The 25,088-nt window shown below is 48.0% G+C and overlaps 2 protein-coding genes across 2 annotated transcripts in view; one reads left to right on the top strand and one right to left on the bottom strand.

Annotated features, from left to right (window-relative positions):
* Positions 1-5,130: 5,130 nt before the first annotated feature.
* Positions 5,131-16,747, top strand: LOC144602647 (zinc-binding protein A33-like). Its single transcript, XM_078415781.1, has 6 exons — positions 5,131-5,541; positions 8,300-8,395; positions 8,486-8,719; positions 10,785-10,807; positions 10,891-11,009; positions 16,034-16,747. The coding sequence occupies exons 1-6, from the start codon at positions 5,131-5,133 to the stop codon at positions 16,564-16,566; spliced, it is 1,416 nt and encodes a 471-aa protein (XP_078271907.1). The 3' UTR covers positions 16,567-16,747.
* Positions 16,748-19,849: 3,102 nt separating this feature from the next.
* The window catches only part of LOC144602617 (uncharacterized), an 87,714-nt gene continuing 82,475 nt past the window's right edge, over positions 19,850-25,088 (bottom strand). Inside the window, exon 18 of the mRNA XM_078415747.1 lies at positions 19,850-19,925. Coding sequence (XP_078271873.1) covers positions 19,850-19,925 — 76 coding nt within the window. The remainder of the gene's footprint in view (positions 19,926-25,088) is intronic.

The raw sequence follows: 25,088 nt of genomic DNA on the forward strand, positions 1-25,088 counted from the left end.
GTCAATGTTGATACCGCTGGGGTGTAAACTACCCACGCGAAATATGAGGTGCTGTTCCTCCAATTTTGTGTTCCTTCACTCTGACCATGGAGGAGGCCCAGGACAGAAAGGACAGATTGGGAATGGGAGGGGGAGTTGAAGTGCTGAGTCACTGGGAGATGGGTGGCAGTGTGAAATGTGAGGAAGATGCTATGAGGTTGCAGGTTGCCTTGGACAGGTTGTGTGAGTTGGCGGATGCATGGCAGATGCAGTTTAATGTGGATAAGTGTGAGGTTATCCACTTTGGTGGTAAGAATAGGAACGCAGAGTATTATCTGAATGGTGTCAAGTTAGGAACAGGGGACGTACAACGAGATCTGGGTGTCCTAGTGCATCAGTCACTGAAAGGAAGCATGCAGGAAGAGCAGGCAGTGAAGAAAGCCAATGGAATGTTGGCCTTCATAACAAGAGGAGTTGAGTATAGGAGAAAAGAGGCCCTTCTGCAGTTGTACAGGGCTCTAGTGAGACCGCAACTGGAGTACTGTGTGCAGTTTTGGTGTCCAAATTTGAGGAATGATATTCTTGCTATTGAGGACGTGCAGCGTAGGTTTACTAGGTTAATTCCCGGAATGGTGGGACCATCATATGTTGAAAGACTGGAGCAACTCGGATTGTATACATTGGAATTTAGAAGGATGAAAGGAGATCTTATCGAAACGTATAAGATTATTAAGGGGTTGGACACGTTAGAGGCAGGAAACATGTTCCCAATGTTGGGGGAGTCCAGAACAAGGGGCCACAGTTTAAGAATAAGGTGTAGGCCATATAGAACAGAGATGAGTAAAAACCTTTTCAGTCAGAGAGTTATGAATCTGTGGAATTCTCAGCCTCCGAAGACAGTGGAGACCAATTCTCTGAATGCATTCAAGAGAGAGCTAGATAGAGCACTTAAGGATAGCGGAGTCAGGGGGTATGTGGAGAAGGCAGGAACTGGGTACTGATAGAGAATGATCAGCCATGATCACATTGAATGGCGGTGCTCGCTCGAAGGGCACCTTCGAAATTAGAAATTTCACGCTGTCTTTTTGTTCCATCCGTTCCTGTAAACGCAGGAGTTCCTCCTGATTAGAATTTAAATTCTCTTGAATCTCCCGAAGATTTTTCTCCATTAGATTTAGAATCCGCTCCTCATCTTCTCGGATATCTTTGAGGAAGTACTTTTCTTTCTCAGTGATAATCTGGTGCAGTTTAGCAAACTGGGATGTGACATGGGACTGAAGGCTGTGTGACTCTTCCTGTCAAATGAATGTTGAAGATTAACATAATATATTTCTGTATCGTGTTTGCTTACAGCACATGTGTCAAACACAAGGCCCGCGGGCCGAATGCGGCCCGCCACGTCATTTTATGTGGCCCGCGAGAGCTTGATTGTCATTGGTCGAATATCTTTTAAGTTACAGACATTTTTAACTTACAAACTCTCATTTCTAAACACATTTTTCAAAGTGCTGTGCGTCTGACGGCACGGCCTCTCCTCACTCTACCTCATCCGGGGGACACTCCCGAGCAGGAGGGAGATGGTCGGACTGATGGTCCTCATCCTTCCCTTCCGTCCCTTCAATCCACGGGCACGGCGTCCTGGAGTCCCCCCTCCCGCCCGGACCCAGCGGGACCGGGCAGCTTCTTCTCCTCCTCCTTCAGCGGTCGCTGCCACCGACGGCCCCGTCGCGACCTCAGAAAGATGGCGGCCTCCTCATGCTCCCCCATCTTGTGCGCATCCCCCGCCGCGCCTCTCTCCTCTCTCCTCTCACTTCTCTCCCCTCCCCACTCTCCCAGACCCGCGGCCGTCCGCCCCGAGTAGTCCCACCTCCGCCGCCCGACTCGAGTAGTCCCACCTCCGCCGCCCAACTCGAGTAGTCCCACCTCCACCGCCCGACCCGAGTAGTCCCACCTCCGCCGCCCGACTCGAGTAATCCGGGGCTCCCTCCTCCTCCCTGCACGTTCGGTAAGTGCCTTTCGCCGCCAACGGCTCCACGGTGGGGAGGGGACGTGGGGGGCGGGTTGGGGTGGGGGGGGGGGGGGGGTAGAGGAGGGAATGGGGGGGTGGGGGGAGGAGAGAGTGGGGGAAAGGGGTGGTGGGGAAAGGGGGGGAGAGTGGGTGAGCAGAGAGTAGGGGGAGAGTGGGACTGGGGAGGGAGACAGCGGGGGTGGTTGGGGGAAGAGAGAGTGGGGGTGGGGGTAAGGGGAACAGTGGGGGTCAGGGAAGAGGAGAGAGTTGTGGGGAGGGTGGGAGGAGCAGAGAGTGGGGGTGGGTGGGAGAGTGGGACTGGGGAGGGGGTGGTGGTGGTGGGGGGAAGAGAGTGTGGTGGTGGGGGTAAGGGGGATGGTGGGGGTCAGGGAAGAGTGGGGGGAAGCAAAGAGGGAGAAGGTGGGTGGGGGGGAAGGGGACAGTGAGAGTGAAAGGGAGAGGAGGGGGTGGGAGGGGTGGGGAGGAGGGAGGAGAAGGGGTGTGGGGAGAGGGGGTTGGTGGTGGGGGGAGGGGGTGGTGGTGGGGGGAAGAGAGAGTGGGGGTGGGAGGGAAGGGGGACTGAGGGTCAGGGAAGATGGGAGAGTGGGGGGAGGGAGGGAAAGGTGGATGATGGGGAAGGGGACAGTGAGAGTGAAAGGAGGGGGAGGGTGGGGGGAGGAGAGAGGGAGTGCGTGGGGAAGGGGGTGGTGGTGGGGGAAGAGAATGGGGGGTAGGGGGATGGGGGACAATGGGGGTGGGGAGAGGGGGACGGTGAGGATGCAGGTGGGGCGAGTGGGTGGAGGGGAGGGGTGGAGAGATTTGGGGAGGCGGGGGTGGGTGAGGAGGGGTGGAGAAGATAGTGGGGCTGGGGAGAGTGGGGCTGGGGGAGGAGAGAATGTGGCGGGAGGGGAGAGTGGGGGAAAGGGGGGATGGAGGAGGAGAGAGTGTGGGAAAGGGGGGATGGGGAGAATGAGAGTGGGGCGGGGGAGGAGAGAATGGGGGGGGTGGGGGTAGGAGAGAGTGGTGGAAAGGGAGGTGGTGGGGAATGGGGGGGTGGAGGAGAGTGCGAGTGGGGGTTGGAGGGAGAGTGCTACTGGGGAGGAGGGTGGGGTGGGGAGGAGGGAAGAGTGGGGGTGGGGAGGAGGGGTGGGGGGAAGGGGACAGCAGGGGTGGGGGGTGGAGGGGGTGTTGGTGGGGGGATGAGAGAGTGGGGTGGGGGAGAAGGGGGACAGTGGGGGTCAGGGAAAATGGGAGAGTGCGGGGTAGGGAGAGGAGGGATAAGGGGGATTGAGTAGGGGGTTGAGGATGCTACACCAATACAGGAGAGGCTTTGGGTCCAAGGCTCCTCGGTCACACCCTCTCCCCTTCCCTGTACCGCCTTTAATTGCGCTCCCCCTCCCCTGGAGGAGCACGGCACCACAGTGAAGGAGAAAGAAGATGGCCGCTGGCAGGATGGTGTCAGAGGATCCCTCTCCCCTTTCCCCATCCCACCCACCCCTCCCCTCTCCACCTCCCCCCCCCCCCCCTTTGAGATTCTTTTTTTTTTTTTAAGAGACAATTTATTTTAAAGAAAAAACGAGATTTCCCCAGGTCAAAATGGAAACCCTACGAGGAACGGGCCCAATTTGTCAATGTGCTGACATATATTTTTACATTTATGTTAATGCATGTACAATATTTGTTCATTTCAATAAATAATAATCAAATGCAGACAGTTATTTAACAATATGTTAAGGATTAGTTACATTTGTACAGTTTTACAGTTACAACCGGCCCTTTGAGGGCAACTATAATGCTGATATGGCACGGGGTGAAAATGAGTTTGACACCCTTGCTTTAAACTGTACCTTTACTAAAAAGCACTGAACCCTGAACTGATTAAACCCTGAACTCACTGAACCCTGAACTCACTGAACCCTTAACTCACTGAACCCTGAACTCACTGAACCCTGAACTCACTGAACCCTGAACTCACTGAACCCTGAACTCACTGAACCCTGAACTCACTGAACCCTGAACTAAAAGTACGAACAAAAAGCAGAAATACAACCCTGGGGTTACGTCCAATCAGCTGCTTCCTCTAGTCCGCTTCCTCCAATCAGCGGCTTCCTCCAGACCACTTCTTTTGAAGTGTGAGGGAACGTTTTTAAACCAACGCTGCACCAACCGCTCCTGGGCCCCGCCCACACGCTGCACCAACCGCTCCTGGGCCCCGCCCACACGCTGCACCAACCTCTCCTGGGCCCCGCCCACACGCTGCTCCAACCTCTCCTGGGCCCCGCCCACACGCTGCTCCAACCGCTCCTGGGCCCCGCCCACACGCTGCTCCAACCTCTCCTGGGCCCCGCCCACACGCTGCTCCAACCTCTCGTGGGCCCCGCCCACACGCTGCACCAACCGCCCCTGGGCCCCGCCCACACGCTGCTCCAACCGCTTCTGGGCCCCGCCCATACGCTGCACCAACCGCTCCTGGGCCCCGCCCACACGCTGCTCCAACTGCTCCTGGGCCCCGCCCACACGCTGCACCAACCTAGAGCTAAAGAACAATGAATGAAAGATATGCAAAAACGTAACGATTATAAAGGAAACAGGCCATTATTAGCTGTTTGTTGAGTGAAAACGAGAAGCTAGTGCAACTTGAGTGGGGGAGATAGAGAGAGAGGGAATGCTGGAGTTACTGGAAATTACCGAAATCAATATTCATACGACTGGGCTGCAAGCTGCCCAAGCGAAATATGAGATGCTAGTGGACACAAAATGCTGGAGTAACTCAACGGGTCAGGCAGGATCTCTGGAGAGAAGTAATGGGTGACGTTTCGGGTCGAGACCCTTCTTCAGGCTTCTTCAGATGCGATCGAGTTTCTTCCCACAGGCCATCGGGACTGTTAACTATTATATCTCCAAAGAATTTTTAAAAACCTGTATTAATTTTAATTTTTATGCTGTAATTGTAATTTTTTTGTACAATCCGCAGGCGTTGCCACTTTCATGTCACTGCACATCTTGTATGTGTATGTGACAAATAAACTTGACTTGACTTGGTGTTGTTTATTAGTATTGTTCAGCCTTTGCTGCCGGCGCACATTTGAACACTCGCGATACTCCAGGGCTCGGCGTGAACCAGGAAGTTGTGTGAATTGAAAATGGCTTCGATGGCTCAGTCCCAGTGTTGGACCGAGGACGTGGTTTGTCCCATCTGCCTGGATTTGTTCACCCATCCGGTGTCACTGGAGTGCGGGCACAACTTCTGCCGCTCCTGCATCACGCAGAGTTGGGACAGGGAGGGGAGAAACTCCTGCCCGGAGTGCAGAGAGGAGTTTGCAGACCGCAGCCTCAGGATGAATCGGGCCCTGGTGAGTATCACCGAGAAAGCTCGAACACTCAGCCCGAAAACGGAAAGCAAGAAAAGTAAACTTCACTGCGAGGAACACCAGGAAGAACTGAAGCTGTTTTGCGAAACAGACAAACAACTAATCTGCCTGATCTGCCGAGACGCGCGGGAACACAGAGAGCACCTCTTCATGCCGATTAAAGAAGCAGTGGAATACTTCAAGGTAAAAAAAACAAAGAGCATCTGGTGATTTTCCATTTCCGCCTTTCGCAGAGACTGCTGTTTTGCACTCAGTTTGCCACACGAACAACCCCTTCCCCATGTAACCGCCCCACCTACAGTAAGACATGAGACACCTGTGGCTATACCTTCTCCCTTACAACAGACAATAGGTGCAGGAGGAGGCCATTCGGCCCTTCGAGCCAGCACCGCCATTCAATGTGATCATGGCTGATCATTCTCAATCAGTACCCCGTTCCTGCCTTCTCCCCATCCCCCCTGACTCCGCTATCCTTAAGAGCTCTATCCAGCTCTCTCTTGAATGCATTCAGAGAATTTGCCTCCACTGCCTTCTGAGGCAGAGAATTCCACAGATTCACAACTCTGACTGAAAAAGTTTTTCCTCATTTCAGTTCTAAATGGCCTACCCCTTATTCTTAAACTGTGGCCCCTTGTTCTGGACTCCCCCAACGTTGGGAACATGTTTCCTGCCTCTAATGTGTCTAACCCCTTAATAATCTTATACTTTTCGATAAGATCTCCTCTCATCCTTCTAAATCCCAGTGTATACAAGCCTAGTCGCTCCAGTCTTTCAACATATGATAGTCCCGCCATTCCGGGAATTAACCTAGTAAACCTACGCTGCACGCCCTCAATAGCAAGAATATCCTTCCTCAAATTTGGAGACCAAAACTGCACACAGTACTCCAGGTGCAGTCTCACTAGGGCCCTGTACAACTGCAGAAGGACCTCTTTGCTCCTATACTCAACTCCTCTTGTTATGAAGGCCAACATTCCATTGGCTTTCTTCACTGCCTGCTGTACCTGCATGCTTCCTTTCAGTGACTGATGCACTAGGACACCCACATCTCATTGTACGTCCCCTGTTCCTAACTTGACACCATTCAGATAATACTCTGCCTTCCTATTCTTACCACCAAAGTGGATAACCTCACACTTATTCACATTAAACTGCATCTGCCATGCACCCGCCCACTCACACAACCTGTCCAAGTCACCCTGCAACCTCATAGCATCTTCCTCACAGTTCACACTACCACCCAGCTTTGTATCATCTGCAAATTTGCTAATGGTACTTTTAATCCCTTCATCCAAGTCATTAATGTATATTGCAAATAGCTGCGGTCCCAGCACCGAGCCTTGCGGTACCCCACTAGTCACTGCCTGCCATTCTGAAAGGGACCCATTTATCCCCACTCTTTGCTTTCTGTTTGTCTTACACCCATCAAGGGACCCCTGACAGTGAGAGAGAGAGAGAGGGGTTTTCGTGCACCACCTGTGACCCTCACCCACTGCATCCCGTGTTCCCGGCAAGGCCTCCATTACACCGGCGAGGCGAGAGGGTAGATTGAGCCACCGTTTCCGCGAGTACCCCTGCCAAGCCCCGATGGATCTACCGGTTGCTAACCAGTTCAACTCTCCTTTGCATTCCTACGCTGACTTTTCTGCCCTGGGCTTGTGGTTTGCTTGATTGCAAACTGAAGGAAATGCTCCTCAAATTCCGATTGTGTAGCTTGGAATTTCTCGTGTAATTCCTTCAGGATAAACATTAACATTTACAGTTTGTAGGTAACCAAACTACATACATACATAACACTCCCACACCACCCACAACACTTTAATTCCCAACTATTACTCTATTAATCATTCCTCTATTAATCTTACTTATAACTTTTTTATTTATCTTACTACTCTTATTATTTGTATTTTCCTACCTTTTCTCCTTGTTCTGTATTTTTATGCTCACTTTGAATTGCCATTGCTGTATGAAATGTGCGATATAAATAAACTTGCCTTGCCTTGCCTGTCTAGACCAAGTTACTGGGCCCAAACCTCTCCTGCATTGGTGCAGCACCCTCTCCTCCATCCCTCGCCCCCTTCCCCCTCTCCTCTCCCCCTCCCTCCCTCCTCCCCTCCCCTCTCCCTCCCCCACCTCGCATCCCCCCTCCCCTACACACCCCCTCCTCCCTTCCCTTCCCCCGTCCACCTCCCCCTTCCCCTCCCCCCTTCCCGTCCCCCCTTTCCCTCCCCCCTTCCCCTCCCCATCCCCCCTTCCCCTCCCCCACTGCATCCCCCTTATCCTCCATCCTTCTCCCTCCCTCCACCCGCCCTCCGTCCCTCGGAGATAGATTTAAACTTTAAAATGTGAATAACTTTAAAAATATAACACCGATTTCAATGAAACTTCTTCCATTAGCACCAAAGGGACGACGTTGAGTAAGATGGGCCTAAAATTGTCGCGCTATCGTGTTCCGCTTTGGCTGTAGTTCAGGAACAAACAAACAAACAAACGAGGGTTTTAGTATAGCGATGCCACACCTGGCAGTGCAACCATTTCCTCCTTCCCATCCCCAACCCCTCCCCATCTATATTCTTTCCTCTGGCTTTACAATTCGCACCTCTTGTTTCCTTACCCCTTACTTCCCTTATTTTTGTCTTTTCATGTATGGCCTTTGACCAACCTGCTGCCAAACCCCTACCCCCTCCCCCTTCACTTGTATCCACCTATCACCTGGCAGATGTATTCCTGGCCCATCTTTCCCACCTACTCCAATCAGTCCAAAGAAAGATTCTGACCCAAAATGTCGCCTACGGCTCTCCACCGATACGCTTCCTGACGCGCCAAGTTCCCCAGCAGTCTGTGTCTTTTTGTAAACGTTCATGTACAGTTCCGTGTCTGCAGTCCATTGGTTCCGTCTGGTCTAATTCTTTTACTCACCGAATCTGAACTTCAATCCCAGGAGAAGATTAAAACATCTTTGGAAACTCTCACAAAAAATAAATCAGCGATGGAGGAAATGGAGCAGCAACAGAAAGAGAAGATTTCTGGAGTCCAGGTAAGGTTTCCAGTTTCCCTTCTCTGATCTTGTGCTATTTGACTTAGATTCCAGGCTCGATAATATTGACCTTCACCTTTCATTTGACAGGAACAGTATCAGAACCTGGTGACCTACATCACATCGGTATTTGCTGAACTGCGCCAGATTCTCAATGAGAAAGAGCTGCTCTTTCTCAAGGATCTTCTGGAAGAAGAGAACAGCGTTCTAAATCCAATGGAAAAGAATCTCCGAGCGATTCAAGAGGAGTTAAACTCTATGCCAGAGAAATGCTTGAAGCTACAGGATCAGCTGAACCTAACAGACAGTTTGATGTTTCTGAAGGTAAGGGGTTACATTTTCAGTTTGGTTTAGAGTACGTTTCGGGTCGAGACCCTTCTTCAGACCTGCTGAGTTACTCCAGCATTTTGTGATACCTTCGATTTGTTCCAGCATCTGCAGTTATTTTCCAACATCACAAAATAGTGGGCGACTTTTGAAATATATTCAGCATTGTGCATTAATTCGGGGCTCATTTAAATTCCTCCCATTTTTCATCTGTTGTTATAATATTTGTTTCCAACGCCCATTTTTCTTTGACATCCATATTGTTATCATTTGATTCATGTTGTATTATTTTATACATTTTCGATATAACTCCTTTTTTTGTCTCTTCCTCTGAAAATGACATTAACAGTTCCTCTAGTTTGGATGGTTTTTTACAAATATTCTCCCATTCCTTATGTTTCTGAAGGTAATGTCGTAGTTGTAGGAATTTATAAAAGGTCATGAGCTGGTACATTAAATTCCTGAGCAAGTTGTTCGAATGACTTCGTGATCTGTCCATTAAACACTTGTGCGATATATATTAACCCCTTGTTTGACCAATTGTTATACCTTGAGTCCATAGTAGATGGCGTAAAATCTGGGTTTATCGCTATTTTAGTGGCCGTACAAATGGAATTCGACAGTTTTAATTTATTTTGTACTTCTGACCATATTTTCAATGTTCCCTTGATCCAGTCATTACCCACCCTAAGCCTCTGTGCCATTTCAGTCAAGAATGGGAGTGATTCCAACGGTACATTTTGACAAGCATTTTGTTCCATTCACCATCTTTCATCCTGAACATATTCCAATCCTGAGGCCATCTTTGTCCCTATCTGCATTGGCGGTGGATATCTCCGCCCATCTCATCAACGTCCTTCCTCAGCCGAATCCACCTGTCAATTGCCAATACTTGCCCTGGGTCCTTCCCCTTGCCCCTCTTTTCCAGCTCTACCCCCTCTACTCCACAAGACACAAGAAGGCTCCGGTACCGAAGCCTCATCGGTACATGCCTGCTCCCAAATCCGCCATGTCTTGTGTCTCTGAATAAATGGTGCGTTTGTTCCAGGGCCATAGTTACTGCTTTCCTTACACAAGCACAGCTGCTCTCTACTCTGGATCAGCAGTTATGACACTGAGCTAGTAATATTTTTCCATGTTAACTGGGCCTAATTCTCACGCAGACTCACGTAATATCTCCTCACATGCTGGCGAAATAACTTTTGCAAGCATAGAAACATGGAAAATATGTGCAGGAGGAGGCCATTAAGCCTTTCGAACCAGCACCGCCATTCATTGTGATCATGGGTGATTGTCCACAATCAATAACCCGTGCCTACCTTCTCCCCATATCCCTTGATTCCACTAGCCCCCAGAGCTCTATCAAACTCTCTCTTAAATCCATCCAGTGATTTGGCTTCTACTGCCCTCGGTCAAGTCAAATCAATTCCATTTTATTTGTATAGCACATTTAAAAAGAACCCACATTGACCAAAGTGCCGCACATCAGTTCAGGTACTAAGAAACGAACATACAATGGCACACAAAGATAACAGCACATACATAAACAGTTCACAGCGCCCCCTCAGAGGGCCTCAAACGCTAGGGATTAGAAATAGGTTTTGAGCCTGGACTTAAAGGAGTCGATGGAGTGGGACAGTTCTGATGGGGAGAGGGATGCTGTTCCACAGTCTAGGAGCTGCAACCGCAAAAGCAGAGAATTCCACAAATTCACAACTCTCTGGGTGAAAAAGTTTCTTCTCACCTCAGTATTAAATGGCCTCCCCTTTATTCTGAGACTGTGGCCCTTGGTTCTGGACTCACCCAACATTGGGAACATTTTTCCTGCATCTAGCTTGTCCAGTCCTTTTATAATTTTATATGTTTCTATAAGATCCCCTCTCATTCTTCTAAACTCCAGTGAATACAAAGAGGTGGGGGTAAAGGTTGGTAGATGTTCTGGGTCAAGAACCTACACCAGCAGTGGAAGCCGGGATATGTTGGCAAACTGTAACAATTTGGCTGAACTTCCTGCTGTCACGATGTGGAAATTAATTGGTCTTTCTGTTGTTATGTATTTCAGGAGGAAACTCTTCGGAAGAGGAGGTGAGGCTCGCTGTGTTGTTTTTGGAATATAACTCAGGAAACGTTGGACGTTGGTCTTCTAACTAGTTGTTTAATTAATGCAGGGTGAGTGATGAAGCCCTGACGCTGTCAGTAGCAGAGGGTGCCCTGGCCGTTGAAAAGTTCGATCACCCATTTTTGTTGAACACGGTGTTCACGGAAGTGCCCGATGGCATTACAAGAGGTAAAACCTTAAAAAAAAGCCCATTGGAGATATTGAAGTATCAGTTATATGTAAAGGGTCTATTTACTACCAGAATCAAAGGTATTTATTCACAAAATGCAGGAGTAAATCAGCGGGTCAGGCAGCATCTCAGGAGAGAAGGAATGGGTGACGTTTCGGGTCAAGACCCTTCTTCAGACTGATGTCAGGGGGGGCGGGACAAAGGAAGGATAAAGGTGGAGACAGGAAGTTAGAGGGAGAACTGGGAAGGGGGAGGGGAAGAGAGGGACAGAGGAACTGTCTAAAGTTGGAGAAGTCAATGTTCATACCGCTGGGCTGCAAGCTGCCCATGCAAAATATGAGGTGCTGTTCCTCCAATTTCCGGTGGGCCTCACTATGGCACTGGAGGAGGCCCATGACAGAAAGGTCAGACTGGGAGTGGGAGGGGGAGTTGAAGTGCTCAGCCACCGGGAGATCAGGTTAGTTATGGCGGAGTGAGCGAAGGTGTTGAGCGAAACGATTGCCGAACCTGCGTTTGGTTTCGCCGATGTAAAGAAGTTGACATCTAGAGCAGTGGATACAATAGATGAGATTGGAGGAGGTGCAGGTGAACCTCTGTCTCACCTGGAAAAATTGTTTGGGTCCTTGGATGGAGTTGAGGGGGGAGTTAAAGATACAGGTGTTGCATCTCCTGCGGTTGCAGGGGAAAGGAATCATTAGTCTGAAGAAGGGTCGCGACCCGAAACGTCACCCATTCCTTCTCTCCAGAGATGCTGCCTGACCCGCTGAGTTACTCCAGCATTTTGTGATACCTTTAATACCGGACTGGTGAGGCACTTCAGACACGAATTACTTCCTTTGTCCAACAGCTGTTACCCTCTCTCCATTGATACCCTCTTGATTCAACGTATGTATAACACACTTTCGAATTGTCTTCAGCCCTACTCGCCAAGGAACCTTGTAGGTCAGCAAGGGGGAGATTGAGGACAATGTGGAGAGTGGATCAAATGCATTTGAAAATACGGACACGCAAGGCCGGTTTCATGAACACAATGGGGTTGATGTGCTAAAAGCTACTGGTTTCAATGCAGTGAAGCAGGTGAATGTATGGTCACGATTACTAAAGGGATCTCTGATGTTGAAGGCATTGCAAAGACATGGTTGATAAGAGGCGAAGGACAGATAGCTCAACGAATCAGGATCCAGGTGTTTCCGATGTGATAGGGAGGGATGTTAAAGATGTGGTCGAACTGTGCCACTGATGATAGAAAATGTCGCAACTGCACTGAGAGAGATTATCCTAGACTGACGAGGCAATAGAGTACGGATAGAGTACGGTGGTAATAAAGGTTCAATATCTGAACTGATGTGGAGGAAGGAACTACAGATGCTGCTTTAAACCGAAGATATACACACAATGCTGGAGTAACTCAGCGGGACAGGCAGCATCACTGGACAGAAGGAATGTCTGACGTTTCGGGTCGAGACCCTTCTTCAGTCCGCCTCAGCCTACCTGATCTCCCGGTTGCTAAAGACTTTAGCTCCCCGTCCCATTCCCACTCTGACCTTTCTGTCCTGGGCCTCCTCCACTGTCAGAGTGAGGGTTTGGAGGAACAGCACTTCCTATTTCGCTTGGGCAGCTTTCACCCCAGCGGTATGAATATTGACTTCGCTAAATTCAAGTAACCCTTGCTTTCCCTCTCTCTCGAAACCTCCCCCTTCCCAGTTCTCCAACCAGCCTGACTGTCTCCGATTACATTTTGTCTCTGTTTGCTTTGATGTTACCTGCTGCAGGTAACAATGATCTATTCCACATATTCCTTGATCTCCACCCCCCTTGTCTCGTTTTCACACCTTACACTACCTTATATCTGTATCTCCCTCTCCCCTGACTTCAGTCTGAAGAAGGGTCTCGACCCGAATCCTCACCCATTTCTTCTATCCAGAGAGGCCGCCTGTCCCGCTGAGCTAATCCAATATTTTCTGTCTATCTTTGGTTTAAACCAGCATCTGTAGTTCCTTCCTACGCAAGGGTTACTTGAAGTTATTGAGATTAATATTCATACCGCTGAGTTGTAAGATGCCCAAGTGGTATTTCGCCATGTCTGTTGCAACATATTCCAGGATATTGGGCGAGGCAAGCGAAGAGATTGCGGCAGCGTTGACTGCATTTTTGAAACATGTCTAACAACAGACAAAGTGAGTGAATCGGCGACCAGAGGACATAGGGTTAAGATGAGGGGGGAAGGACTTAATAGGAATCTGAGTTAGGAAAAGGGGACGTCCAACAATATCTGTTTGTCCTAGTGCATCAGTCACTGAAAGGAAGCATGCAGGTCCAGCAGGCAGTGAAGAAAGCCAATGGAATGTTGGCCTTCATAACAAGAGGCGTAGAGTATAGGAACAAAGAGGTCCTTCTGCAGTTGTACAGGGCCCTAGTGAGACCACACCTGGAGTATTGTGTGCAGTTTTGGTCTCCAAATTTGAGGATAGATGTTCTTGCTATTGAGGGCATGCAGCGTAGGTTTACTAGGTTAATTCCCGGAATGGCGGGACTGTCATATGTTGAAAGACTGGAGCGACTAGGCTTGTATACACTGGAATTTAGAAGGATGAGTGGGAATCTTATCGAAACGTTTAATATTATTAAGGGGTTGGACACAATAGAGGCAGGAAACATGTTCCCAATGTTGGGGGAGTCCAGAACCAGGGGCCACAGTTTAAGAATAAGGGGTAGGTCATTTAGAACGGAGATGAGGAAAACCCTTTTCAGTCAGAGAGTTGTGAATCTGTGGAATTCCCTGCCTCAGAAGGCAGTGGAGGCCAATTCTCTGAATGCATTCAAGAGAGAGCTAGATAGAGCTCTTAAGTATAGCAGAGTCAGGGGGTATGGGGAGAAGGCAGGAACGGGGTACTGATTGAGAATGATCAGCCATGATCACATTCAATGACGGTGCTGGCTTGAAGGGCCGAATGGCCTACTCCTGCACCTATTGTCTATTGTCTATTGAGTCCTAACAAAGATTGGTGGGTGTATGGAACGGGTTGCCAGAGCAGGTAGTTGGGGCAGAGACTATCCCAACGTTCAAGAAAGTTAGACAGGTAGATGGTTAGGACAGGTTTGGAAGGATATGGGCCAAACGCAGGCAGGTGGGACTGGTGTAGCTGGGACATGGCGGATGCTATGGGCAAGTTAATCCGAAGGTCCTTTTTCCACGACTTATCAGGGCAACGTTACTAATCAAGACTTTGTCATTCTCTGCCTTAAAAATATCCATCGATTTGGCCTCCACAGCTTTTTGCTTCCATGAATTCCACAGATTCGCCACCCTGTGACTAAAGACATTCAAAACATTTGTCCTTTTATTCCGAAGCTTTTGGCTCTAATCCCAGACTGTCCTGCTAGGTAAACATCCACTCCACATCCGCTCTATCCGAATGCTGGTTTGATGTTGTTGGAGTTCTTGATGCCAGTTTGTAGTCAACGCAGTCCATCATTCCCATCCCCGATTCTCCTTCCCGCAATCCCGAAACTCCTCCTCCTCGTCTTTCTATCCCATTCAGTTCCCTCCTCTTCATCCTAACACAGCTCATTTTCCCCCATCACCGGGCTCACCGAGGTACAATGAAAAGCCTATGTTGTGTGCCAACCAGTCGGCAGAAAGACAATACACGATTACAATCGAGCCACCCATAGTGAACAGATGCGTGATAAAGGGAACAACGTGAATAACATGGGACCCATACACAAATAAAAACATTTCTTCCATCGAACGTGTCCAAAGGTAGAGGCATCTCGTTTTGGTACAAATACCTATGAGAGAGAAGCGAGTGTTACCGAACTTCCAAATTCATTGCGGGGGAAAACTCTCCAAGACAGACGTAAAGCCCATTGTTTGACCTGTTTTTACAAAATGTTAAATGGTCGGCTCGACGTAGATTACCACATCTACACCAAACACAAACCCATCGGGTGTAGACGAGGGCATTCGATTCAATAGACAATAGACAATAGGTGCATGAGTAGGCCTTTCGGCCCTTCGAGCCAGCACCACCATTCAATGGCAGATCATTCTCAATCAGTACCCCGTTCCTGCCTTCTCCCCATACCCACTGACTCCGCTATCCTTAAGAGCTCCATCTAGCTCTCTCTTGAATGCATTCAGAGAATTGGTCTCCACTGCCTTCTGAGGCAGAGAATTCCACAGATTTACAACTCTATGACTGAAAAAGTTTTTCCTCATCTCCGTTCTAAATGGCCTACCCCTTAGTCTTAAACTGTGGCCCCTGGTTCTGGACCCCCCTTAATAATCTTATATGTTTCGATAAGATCCCCTCTCATCCTTCTAAATTCCAGTGTATACAAGCCGAGCCGCTCCAGTCTTTCAACATAGGACATTCCCGCCAATCCGGGAATTAACCTAGTAAACTTACGCTGCACGCCCTCAATAGCAAGAATATCCTTCCTCAAATTTGGAGACAAAAACTGCACACAGTACTCCAGGTGCGGTCTCACGAGGGCCCTGCACAACTGCAGGAGGACCTCTTTGCTCCTATACTTAACTCCCCTTGTTATGATGGCCAACATTCCATTGGCTTTCTTCAATTTGAGATACCAGCTACCAAGACAGATGTGAGTAGCAATTCATTCTTCCCTCGCACAATTAAAGCATGGAATAGTCTTCACCCTACTGTAGTTACTCAACCAGACGCAACTAAATTTAAGGCAGCTCTTCTTCTCCAAGAAGCCCTTCTTGCTTAAGTCCATACCCCGCCACCTCCAGTATAAATTCAGTTTCTAATATTTTGGAGGAACAAAACCAAGAACCGGGCTCTGTTGCTCTGAGGGCGTCACCACATCTCGCTGTCTCCATCGTCTTCTCCCACCTCTGCACAGATGCAACTCCACCACGTCAGAAAAGGGCTTTCTTCTCCACTCGACGTTAAAACCCCGCGCAATCTTTCAGTTGCCCGACCGTTTGTGCCCGAGGCCGAGTCTCCCCCCGACCCCTGGGGACTCTCTGATTCCCTGCTTCTCCCCCCAGTCTCCATCGCCCTGGATGTGGAAACAGCGCATCGGTATCTCCAAGTGTCTGATGATCGCAAGAGCATGCACTTTGACGGTGGCTGGCGAAGTCTCCCTGACACCGGGAAGAGGTTTATGCAAAATATGTGCGTCCTGGGATCGGAAGGATTCACATCGGGGAGATATTACTGGGAGGTGGGGATCGGGTCAAATCAGGGCTGTAGTCTAGGAGTCGCCGCAGAGTCTGTAGACAGGAAGGGTGCGGGCGTCCTGACCCCAGAGACTGGAGTCTGGAGCATCAGGCGAGATGGTAACGATGTTAACGTAGGCACCTCCCCTCCATCCCGTCTCCCCGTCCAGCCCATCCCCGGGAGGGTGGGAGTTTATCTCAGTTACGAGTCCGGGACAGTTTCATTTTACGACGCGGACGCCAAGTCCCATCTCCACACCTTCACTGGAAATAAATTCACGGAGAAACTGTATCCTTTTTTCTGGACGTGGGTTGGAAACCAGTGCCTGAGAATCTGCTCCGGTTCCACTCCGGGTGTGTGAAGGGGGTCGGGTCCCGGGACCGGCGTCAGGAGCGGGGCTCAGGGGCTGTGGGGCAGAAACCCGGTGGACAACAGGTCGGCGCTGAACGGCTCCCATTTAATCCCCAAATTCCGCGTCGTAAAAACCCCCAGTGAGCGCGGAAATAAAACCAGGGGGAATGTAAAGGTGGGAAGAGAGAAATAAAGTGCTACTGAAATCAGAGCTGTCGATCCGTTCATTTTACCGCGTTCACCGCGTCCGGCAACGGAACAGAAATTACTTTTGTGAAAATATCAAGATTGAAACAATCGCCCTTCCCGCGGGTTCGGCAGCGGCCGCGGGCGGCGGGACCTGAGCTCCGGGCTCCCCCTGATTCTAATGCCCGTCTGTGGTATAATGAAGTGGCGCTGATTTTATCCGGGAGAGGGCGGTATAGGTCCGACTGACCAGGTGTAAATAGGAAAATAACTGCAGATGCTGGAACAAATCGAAGGTATCACAAAATGCTGGAGTAACTCAGCAGGTCAGGCAGCATCTCAGGAGAGAAGGAATGGGTGACGTTTCGGGTCGAGACCCTTCTTCAGACTTATGAGGGGTCTCGACCCGAAACGTCACCCATTCCTTCTCTCCTGAGATGCTGCCTGACCTGCTGAGTTACTGCAGCATTTTGCGATACATTCGAGGTGTAGATAGGAAGGACGGACGGAGCGAGAAATTACATGGAGTGAGAAGAATAAAGATGAACGCTGGGAATGGGAAGGTACAGAAAATATCTGAAGTTGTGGCGCGTCGATAAGCCCGAAATGAAGGCGAGGAGCCAGGTGTTTCGGGAGGGACTTTATTAGCTGTTGTTCTCTTGTCCAGTCGGGTCTGCAAGGGAACGATCGCGCCTAAACCCCCTGGCCTTTATCCCTGTAGCTAAGGGCCGCTCCCAGACTGGTCCCTTCCCGTACCGAGGTGTTCGATAGCGATATGGCCCGACCCTTGGGAGCCCCCCCCACAGAACAGGAGGCACGAAACGCACCGGCGGGCGCACAACACGACCGGACCGCGTACGGATGTCGGCCGGCGGAGGCACAGGTTGAGGGAGCCGCGAAGGGGGGCGACCTCGCAGCCGACACTGGGCAACCAGCCCAGGCTGGTCAATGTCCAAATGTGCCCGTTTTACGCGGTCAGTCGACACGACCCCCCCATGTCCAGCACAAAGGTTGTCTGCCCGTGCTCCAGCACCCGATACGGGCCCCGATACGGCCTCTGGAGTGGCGCCCTGTGGGCGTCACGTTGCTGGAAAGCATAGGGGCAACCCTGGAGGGCCGATAGCCCGTGCAGGCGGAATGCCCCATGGCGGGATGTCGGCACGGGTGCGAGCTTGCCAGCTCGCGAAGGCACTGTAGGGCGGACGAGGTTGGTCCCTGCTGCCCCGGCGCCGAGGGCACGAAATCCCCGGGCACCGTGAGCGGTGACCAGTACACCAGCTCCGCCGAAGATGAGGACAGGTCCTCCGGATGCCCAGCCAGACCCACGGCAGTGCGTCCATCCAGTCCGGGCCGGAGAGTCGCGCCTTCAGCTGCCGGTGGAACCTCTCCACCAGGCCGTTTGCCTGCGGGTGATAGGCCCTGGTGTGGTGCAGCCGCACGCCCAACAGGTGAGCCATGGCCGCCCACAGCTGAGAGGTGAACTGTGGCTCTTCCCCCCCGGTCTGACGAGATGACCACCGGCATCCCAAAGCGAGCAATCCAGTGCGCGGATAACACACGAGCGCATGTAGCTGTGGATGTGTCGGCCAGCGGTATGGCCTCCGACCACCGTGTGGAGCTGTCCACCACCGTGAGGAGGTGGGTGATACCCCGGGACGGCGGGAGAGGCCCCACAATGTCCACGTGCAGGAGGTGGAACCGCCGGCGGGGTAGACCGAACTCCTGAACGCGGCGCCGGATTTTTGCCGTCTGGCACGGAGTGCAGGTGCCGGCGGTAGAAATAGTGGGTGTCGTCCACCGTGATGCCCCGCAGCTGAAATTGAGCCTCCGCCTGCTGAAACCAGACCAGAGGCCGGGCGGTCCAGAACATCAGTAGTTTGACGGGAGACCGCGTCGAGAGACAGGGCCTGGTCGGCCTGTGAGGCAGACGGAGGGGTGGCTCTGCGTTTTGACTCCATTACGACACCAATGGAGCGTCGGGGTCACCAATGTGGCGATAAGCCCGAAATGAAGGCGGGGAGCCCAAAATGAAGTGTTTCGGCGGGGACCATCGGAACACAGCTACCAGCCTTGGAGGGCATCTACAACACACGATGCCTCAGAAAAGCCACCACCATCCACAAAGACTCTTCACACCCCTGCAACAGTCTGTTCGAACTTCTACCATCGGGCAGACGATACAAGGCCTTCTACGCCCGCACCTCCAGACTCAGGAACAACTTCATCCCCAGGGCCATAGCTTCTATGAACCGGTCCTGCTGAGCCGGATGGTCACATCACACAGTGATCCGGCACAGATCTACTTGCACTTTATTCTGTTTTAAAACTGTTCTAATTTGTTTCATTGGATTGTTTAAATTAATACTGATTAACTAATTAATTTATTGCGTCGTATGGGAGGCGCATTCCCAATCTCGTCATACCCCTGTACAATGACAATAAAGATAGATTGTATTGTATTATATTGTATTAGGTCTTGTTCTCTTGTCCAGTCGGGTCTGGAAGAGAACGATCGCGCATAAACGATGCAGGAAGATGGTTCCCGATGTTGGGGAAGTCCAGAACAAGGGGTCACAGTTTAAGGATAAGGGGGAAGTCTTTTAGGACCGAGATGAGAACGTTTTTTTTCACACAGAGAGTGGTGAATCTGTGGAATTCTCTGCCACAGAAGGTAGTTGAGACCAGTTCATTGGCTATATTTAAGAGGTAGTTAGATGTGGCCCTTGTGGCTAAAGGGATCAGTGGGTATGGAGAGAAGGCAGGTACAGGATACTGAGCTGAATGATCAGCCATGATCATATTGAATGGCGGTGCAGGCTCGAAGGGCCGAATGGCCTACTCCTGCACCTATTTTCTATGCTTCTATGTTTCTAAACCCCTGCCATTTATCCCTGTAGCTGATGGCCGTCCCCGGACTGGTCCATTCCCCTGCCGAGGGGTTCGATAGTGACATGGCCCAACCCTTGGGAGTCGCCACAAAGTCAGTGTTAAAGTCCAGAGGAAGTAACGTGTCCAGTTCAATAGACTGTTCAGATGTTCCTCGGGCTGTTGGCTGAGAAAGTGCGGGAAACTAAATGCAGAATTCAGCCTGAGAGAGGGATGGGGAATCACAGTGGCGGCGGCCGGAGACTCAGGGTCTCCTGCGAGCAGCGGACGGGAGAGAACACAAAGCGGTCCCACAATCTGTGATTGGTGTCGACGTGGAGAGCGGACCACAGTGTGAGAGGCAAAGGCAGCAAAACAGCAAATTTGAGGAAGGATATTGAGGGCGTGCAGCGTAGGTTTACTAGGTTAATTCCCGGAATGGCGGGACTGTCATATGTTGAAATACTGGAGCGACTAGGCTTGTATACACTGGAATTTAGCAGGATGAGGAGATCTTATCGAAACGTATAAGATTATTAAGGGGTTGGACACATTAGAGGCAGGAAACATGTTCCCAATGTTGGGGGAGTCCAGAACTAGGGGCCACAGTTTAAGAATAAGGGGTAGGCCATTTAGAACTGAGACGATGAAAAAAAATTTCGGTCAGAGAGTTGTGAATCTGTGGAATTCTCTACCTCAGAAGGCAGTGGAGGCCAATTCTCTGAAGGGCCGAATGTACTCCTCCGGGACCTATTGTCTATTGGCAGCTCATTAAATTAGGAGACGTCACAAGTGAGTCATTGCTCCATCAGGAAGGGCCATTTGCTTCTTGGCGGATGGTAAGAAGAAGATAAACACAGAAGTAAGTACATCATGGTTTATTGTGGGGTTTGTTACAGGGCAATATATCAACATATCCGTTAGCCTGCTGCAAGTATTTATTCCGTCGCGAGACACATGACAATAAAACTCTTGAAACTTCGCGACAATGAAGAAATAATTGCTCGATTATAGAAACATAGAAAATAGGTGCAGGAGTAGGTCATTCGGCCCTTCGAGCCAGCACCACCATTCAATATGATCATGGCTGATCATCCAAAATCAGTACTCTGGATTTTTCCCCATATCTCTTAATTCCCTTAGCCCTAAGAGCTAAATCTAACTCTTGAAAACATCTAGTGAACTGGCCTCCACTGTCTTCTGTGGCAGAGAATTCCACAGATTCACAACTCTCTGGGTGAAAAGGTTTTTCCTCATCTCAGTACTAAATGGCCGACCCCTTATTCTCAAACTTTGACCCCTGGTTCTGGACTCCTCCAACATCGGGAACATTTTTCCTGCTTCTACCCTGTCCAATCCTCTAAGAATTTTATATGTTTCTACAAGATCCCCTCTCATTCTTCTAAATTCCAGCGAATTCAAGCCCAGCCGACCCAGTCTTTCTTTTTTTTATAATTCTATTTTTATTTTTATTTTCCAGTTCCATACATTCCACAATGATACACATTCTCATTCACCTTAAACCCTCGGTAGTTAACAAATACTGCATATCCCAAAATAAATCATACCACAGGTATTGGAAGCACTACAAGGATGGGTAATGACTTACTGGACATTTGATCATATCCAAAACTTAACTACATACACAAACAAAAACAAAAACAACTAAAACCAACATTTGGGGTATACATTATATTATAATTTCATCACTACTTCTGGAGCGGTATGAAATCAAGGAAAATGAGATAGGACAAGGAAGTAGGATACAAAGATCCGCTTTAAACAAATGATGGCCGTACGGGCATAATGTACAACATCCATTTTTCCCACCTTTTCAAAAATATTCCCTGTTGCAATCTTAAAGCAAAAGTTATCCTTTCCATTATAAAAAGATCATATACAATGTTAATCCAGTCATCCACATTAGGTTTTCCAGGTTTCAACCACTTCCTAGTAATAGCTTTCCTGCTGGCAGCACTTAAGATCTGGAAAAGATACTTATCTTTAATAGAAGCATTTTGTACTGGTAAAGCACCAAAATATAAAAACTCAAATTTAAATGTAATATCCATATAAAAAACTTTTTGTAAAACTTTATGAAAATATGACGAAAATATGTGAAAATGGTTTGCCTCAAGGCACCCACATTGTCGCCAGCATGAAGAAGAATTTGTGTAATGCCTTTTTTGAACTGGTGTAATAAAAAACCTAATAAGGGTTTTCCAGCAAAACACTCGCCAAACATTTGAACTTGAAGTTTTCCATTGTATCTCACATAAGCTCTCCCAGGTTACTTCCTTTAGAACCAGATTACCTTCCCTTTCCCATTTCTGTTTTACATACAGTGAGTTGCCTTTTCTCTGCCGTAAACCCTTGTATAATTTTGAGATGGTTTTCTGTTTTGAGCCTCCATGGTAAGCATCAATAAATACATTTAACAAAATATTATCCCATTTTACTTCTGCACATTCCTTTTGTATTTGATCTATATAATGGCGAATTTGAAGGTATATATAGAAATCATCATTATTCAAACCAAATTGCCTCTTCAGATTCTCAAAGCTGTTCATAGACCCCTTATGTAAAAATGTGCAATATGATGTCAAACCTTGAGAACTCCATCTTTTAAAACTAGTGTCCTGTCTTTTTGGTACAAAATCTGGATCAAACGTGCACCATCTCAAAACCTTCACAGCATCCCTCAGATGATTTTGGGTAACGACCTTATTCCATACCTTAAGTGATAATCGAATCCATGAGTTTCCCAAATTAATTAACTTATTTGTTAACTCCTTATCTCCGATTGCAGCCTGAATCGGAAATTCCTCTGTTATAGCAATCTCAATCTCCTTCCATCTAGCACAATAGTCGGGGTTGCACCAATAAATTAATGTTCTCAGCTGAGCAGCTGCATAATAGTCTTTCAAGCACGGGAGTGCAACCCCACCTTTATTTTTGGTCAGTTGTAACCCCTGGTATCTGATTCTTGGTCTTTGACCCTGCCAAATGTACCTCGAGATTTGTTTATCCCATTCTTGAAATTGTTGGTCTGATAAATCTAGTGGAAGTGATTGAAAGAGATACAACAGCCTCGGTAACATAACCATTTTGACCGATTCAATACGAGATCCAAAATTAAGATAAGGTATTAGGTCCCACCTCCTAATGTCTTCCCTGATATTATTATTCAATGGGAGGTAGTTAAGCAAGTGCAGTTTAGTCAGATCTATTGGAATGTTTATTCCCAGATATCTCATGGATTCAGCATCCCACCTCAAGTTAAACTTTTCCCTTACTTTTACTGAGGGGCTATATTTGAAACTAAGAATTTGTGTTTTTATAACATTTAACTTATAGCCAGAGAAGGATCCATATCGTTCCAAAACATAAAATAACTGTAACAAAGACTGTTCAGGGTCTGACAAATACACCAATACGTCATCGGCAAATAAAGGAATCTTTTGTTCCCCTCCTTTCATTACTATTCCTTTGATATTATTATTCTGGATAATCCACTGACTCAAAGGTTCGATAAAAACCGCAAATAAAAGGGGGCTGATTGGACATCCCTGTCTTGTTCCTCTTTCTAGCAAAAATGGTTTTGAAACTACTCCGTTAATTTTAATTCTTGCACTTGGGCTATCATAAAGAGCCTGTATTGTTTTAATAAAAGTATTGTGAAATCCAAATCTATCTAAAACTCTAAGCAAAAAAGACCAATTTACACAATCAAAAGCTTTTTCAGCATCTAACCCCACTAGGACTGCTTCTAAGTTAAATTTTGTTATGTGGTCAATTATGTGCAATGTCCTTCTAATGTTGTCTTGGGTTTGTCTCCCTCGAACAAACCCTGTCTGATCCAGGCTAATAATTTGTGGTAGCAAACACTCTAATCGTTTGGCTAGTATGTGAGTAAAAATTTTGTAATCCTGATTGAGTACGCTCACTGGCCTAAAATTACTGCATACAGATTTATCTTTTCCCTCTTTCGGAATCAATGAGATTACTGCCTCCTTCCAGGAGGGGGGTATTACGTTCTCTTTGAGAACCCAATTGAAAGTGCGTTGTAACGTAGGGACCAATGAGTCCACCATTACCCGGTACCATTCTGAAGGGAACCCGTCTGGGCCCGGAGCCTTATTTGGTTTAAGATATACTACAGCAGACCTAACTTCTTTCTCTGTTATTTCAGCTACAAGGGACATACTCTGTTCACTGGTCAATTTTGGCAAATGAATCTCATTAAAGAAATCCTCCATTTTCTCCCCACTGATTTGAGGTTGTAAATATAATCTTTTGAAATATATATCAAAACAATTTTGTATTTCCTTCAATTTATGGTGTGTAAAATTAGTTACAGGGTGTTTTATTTTATGAATTGCGTTCTCTGCCTGTTGTTTTTTTAGTTTATTGGCTAATAATTTACTGGCTTTTCCTCCCCCATCATAATATTTCTGTTTTACAAAAATCAACTTTTTTTCTATATCTTTTGTATAAATATCATTTATTTCATTCTTCTTCTTCATAAGTAGTTCTCGGATTTTTTGATCATTTGTATCCTTATGGTTTTGTTCCAGTTGTTTCAGTTCCACTTGCAGCCGCTCTAACTTTTCATGTCTAGCTTTCTTTATGTGAGCACTGTATCCTATTATCTTGCCCCGAAGCACCGCTTTACATGCATCCCACAGTATCAGAGGTGAAACTTCGTCATTGTCATTTAGTTCCAGATACTCTGTAATATCGTTCTTAATCTGTTCTTTCATATGAGTCAGTACATATGTATTTAATCTCCATAAAGTGTCTCTTTGATACCGATCAAGAAGTAGTTTTAAATACACAGGACTATGATCTGAAAGGTCCATGCTCCCCACCTCGCAGCTTACAACCCTATGAAGGTCTTTTCCAAAGGTAAGAAAATAATCAATCCGAGAATATGCCAAATGTGGATTAGAAAAATATGTGTAGTCTCGTTTTCACAAATTTAGTTCTCTCCATACATCAATTAATCCAATATCCTTCATTGCCAAATTAAATTTTTTATTTATCAATTTCGGCTGAGCTATATCAACATTCGAAGAGTCCAGTTTAGGATTTAATCTAACATTAAGATCCCCCCACAGATTAATACACCCTGGGTTTCAGATATTATCAAATCAAACACTTGTTTAAAAATTTTCCAATCCGAGTTGGGAGGAGCGTAAATATTTAACAGAGTAACCAATGAGCCGCCTAAATTACCTCTCATGAAGATATATCTCCCCTCTGGATCTCTCTTTTCAAAGGTGGGATCAAAACTTATATTGCTAGAGATTAATATTGCCACCCTCCTCCTATGACCAGCACTATATGATGAGGAGTACTGATGTTTAAAGCCCAGTCATTTTAGTTTAGCATGCTCTGTTTCAGACAGGTGTGTTTCTTGTAGAAAGGCCACCTCGACTCTATCTCTCTTTATTTTGGTTAATATCTTGCTTCTCTTAA

Source organism: Rhinoraja longicauda, chromosome 19, assembly GCF_053455715.1.
Source record: "Rhinoraja longicauda isolate Sanriku21f chromosome 19, sRhiLon1.1, whole genome shotgun sequence".
Taxonomy (NCBI): domain Eukaryota; kingdom Metazoa; phylum Chordata; class Chondrichthyes; order Rajiformes; family Arhynchobatidae; genus Rhinoraja; species Rhinoraja longicauda.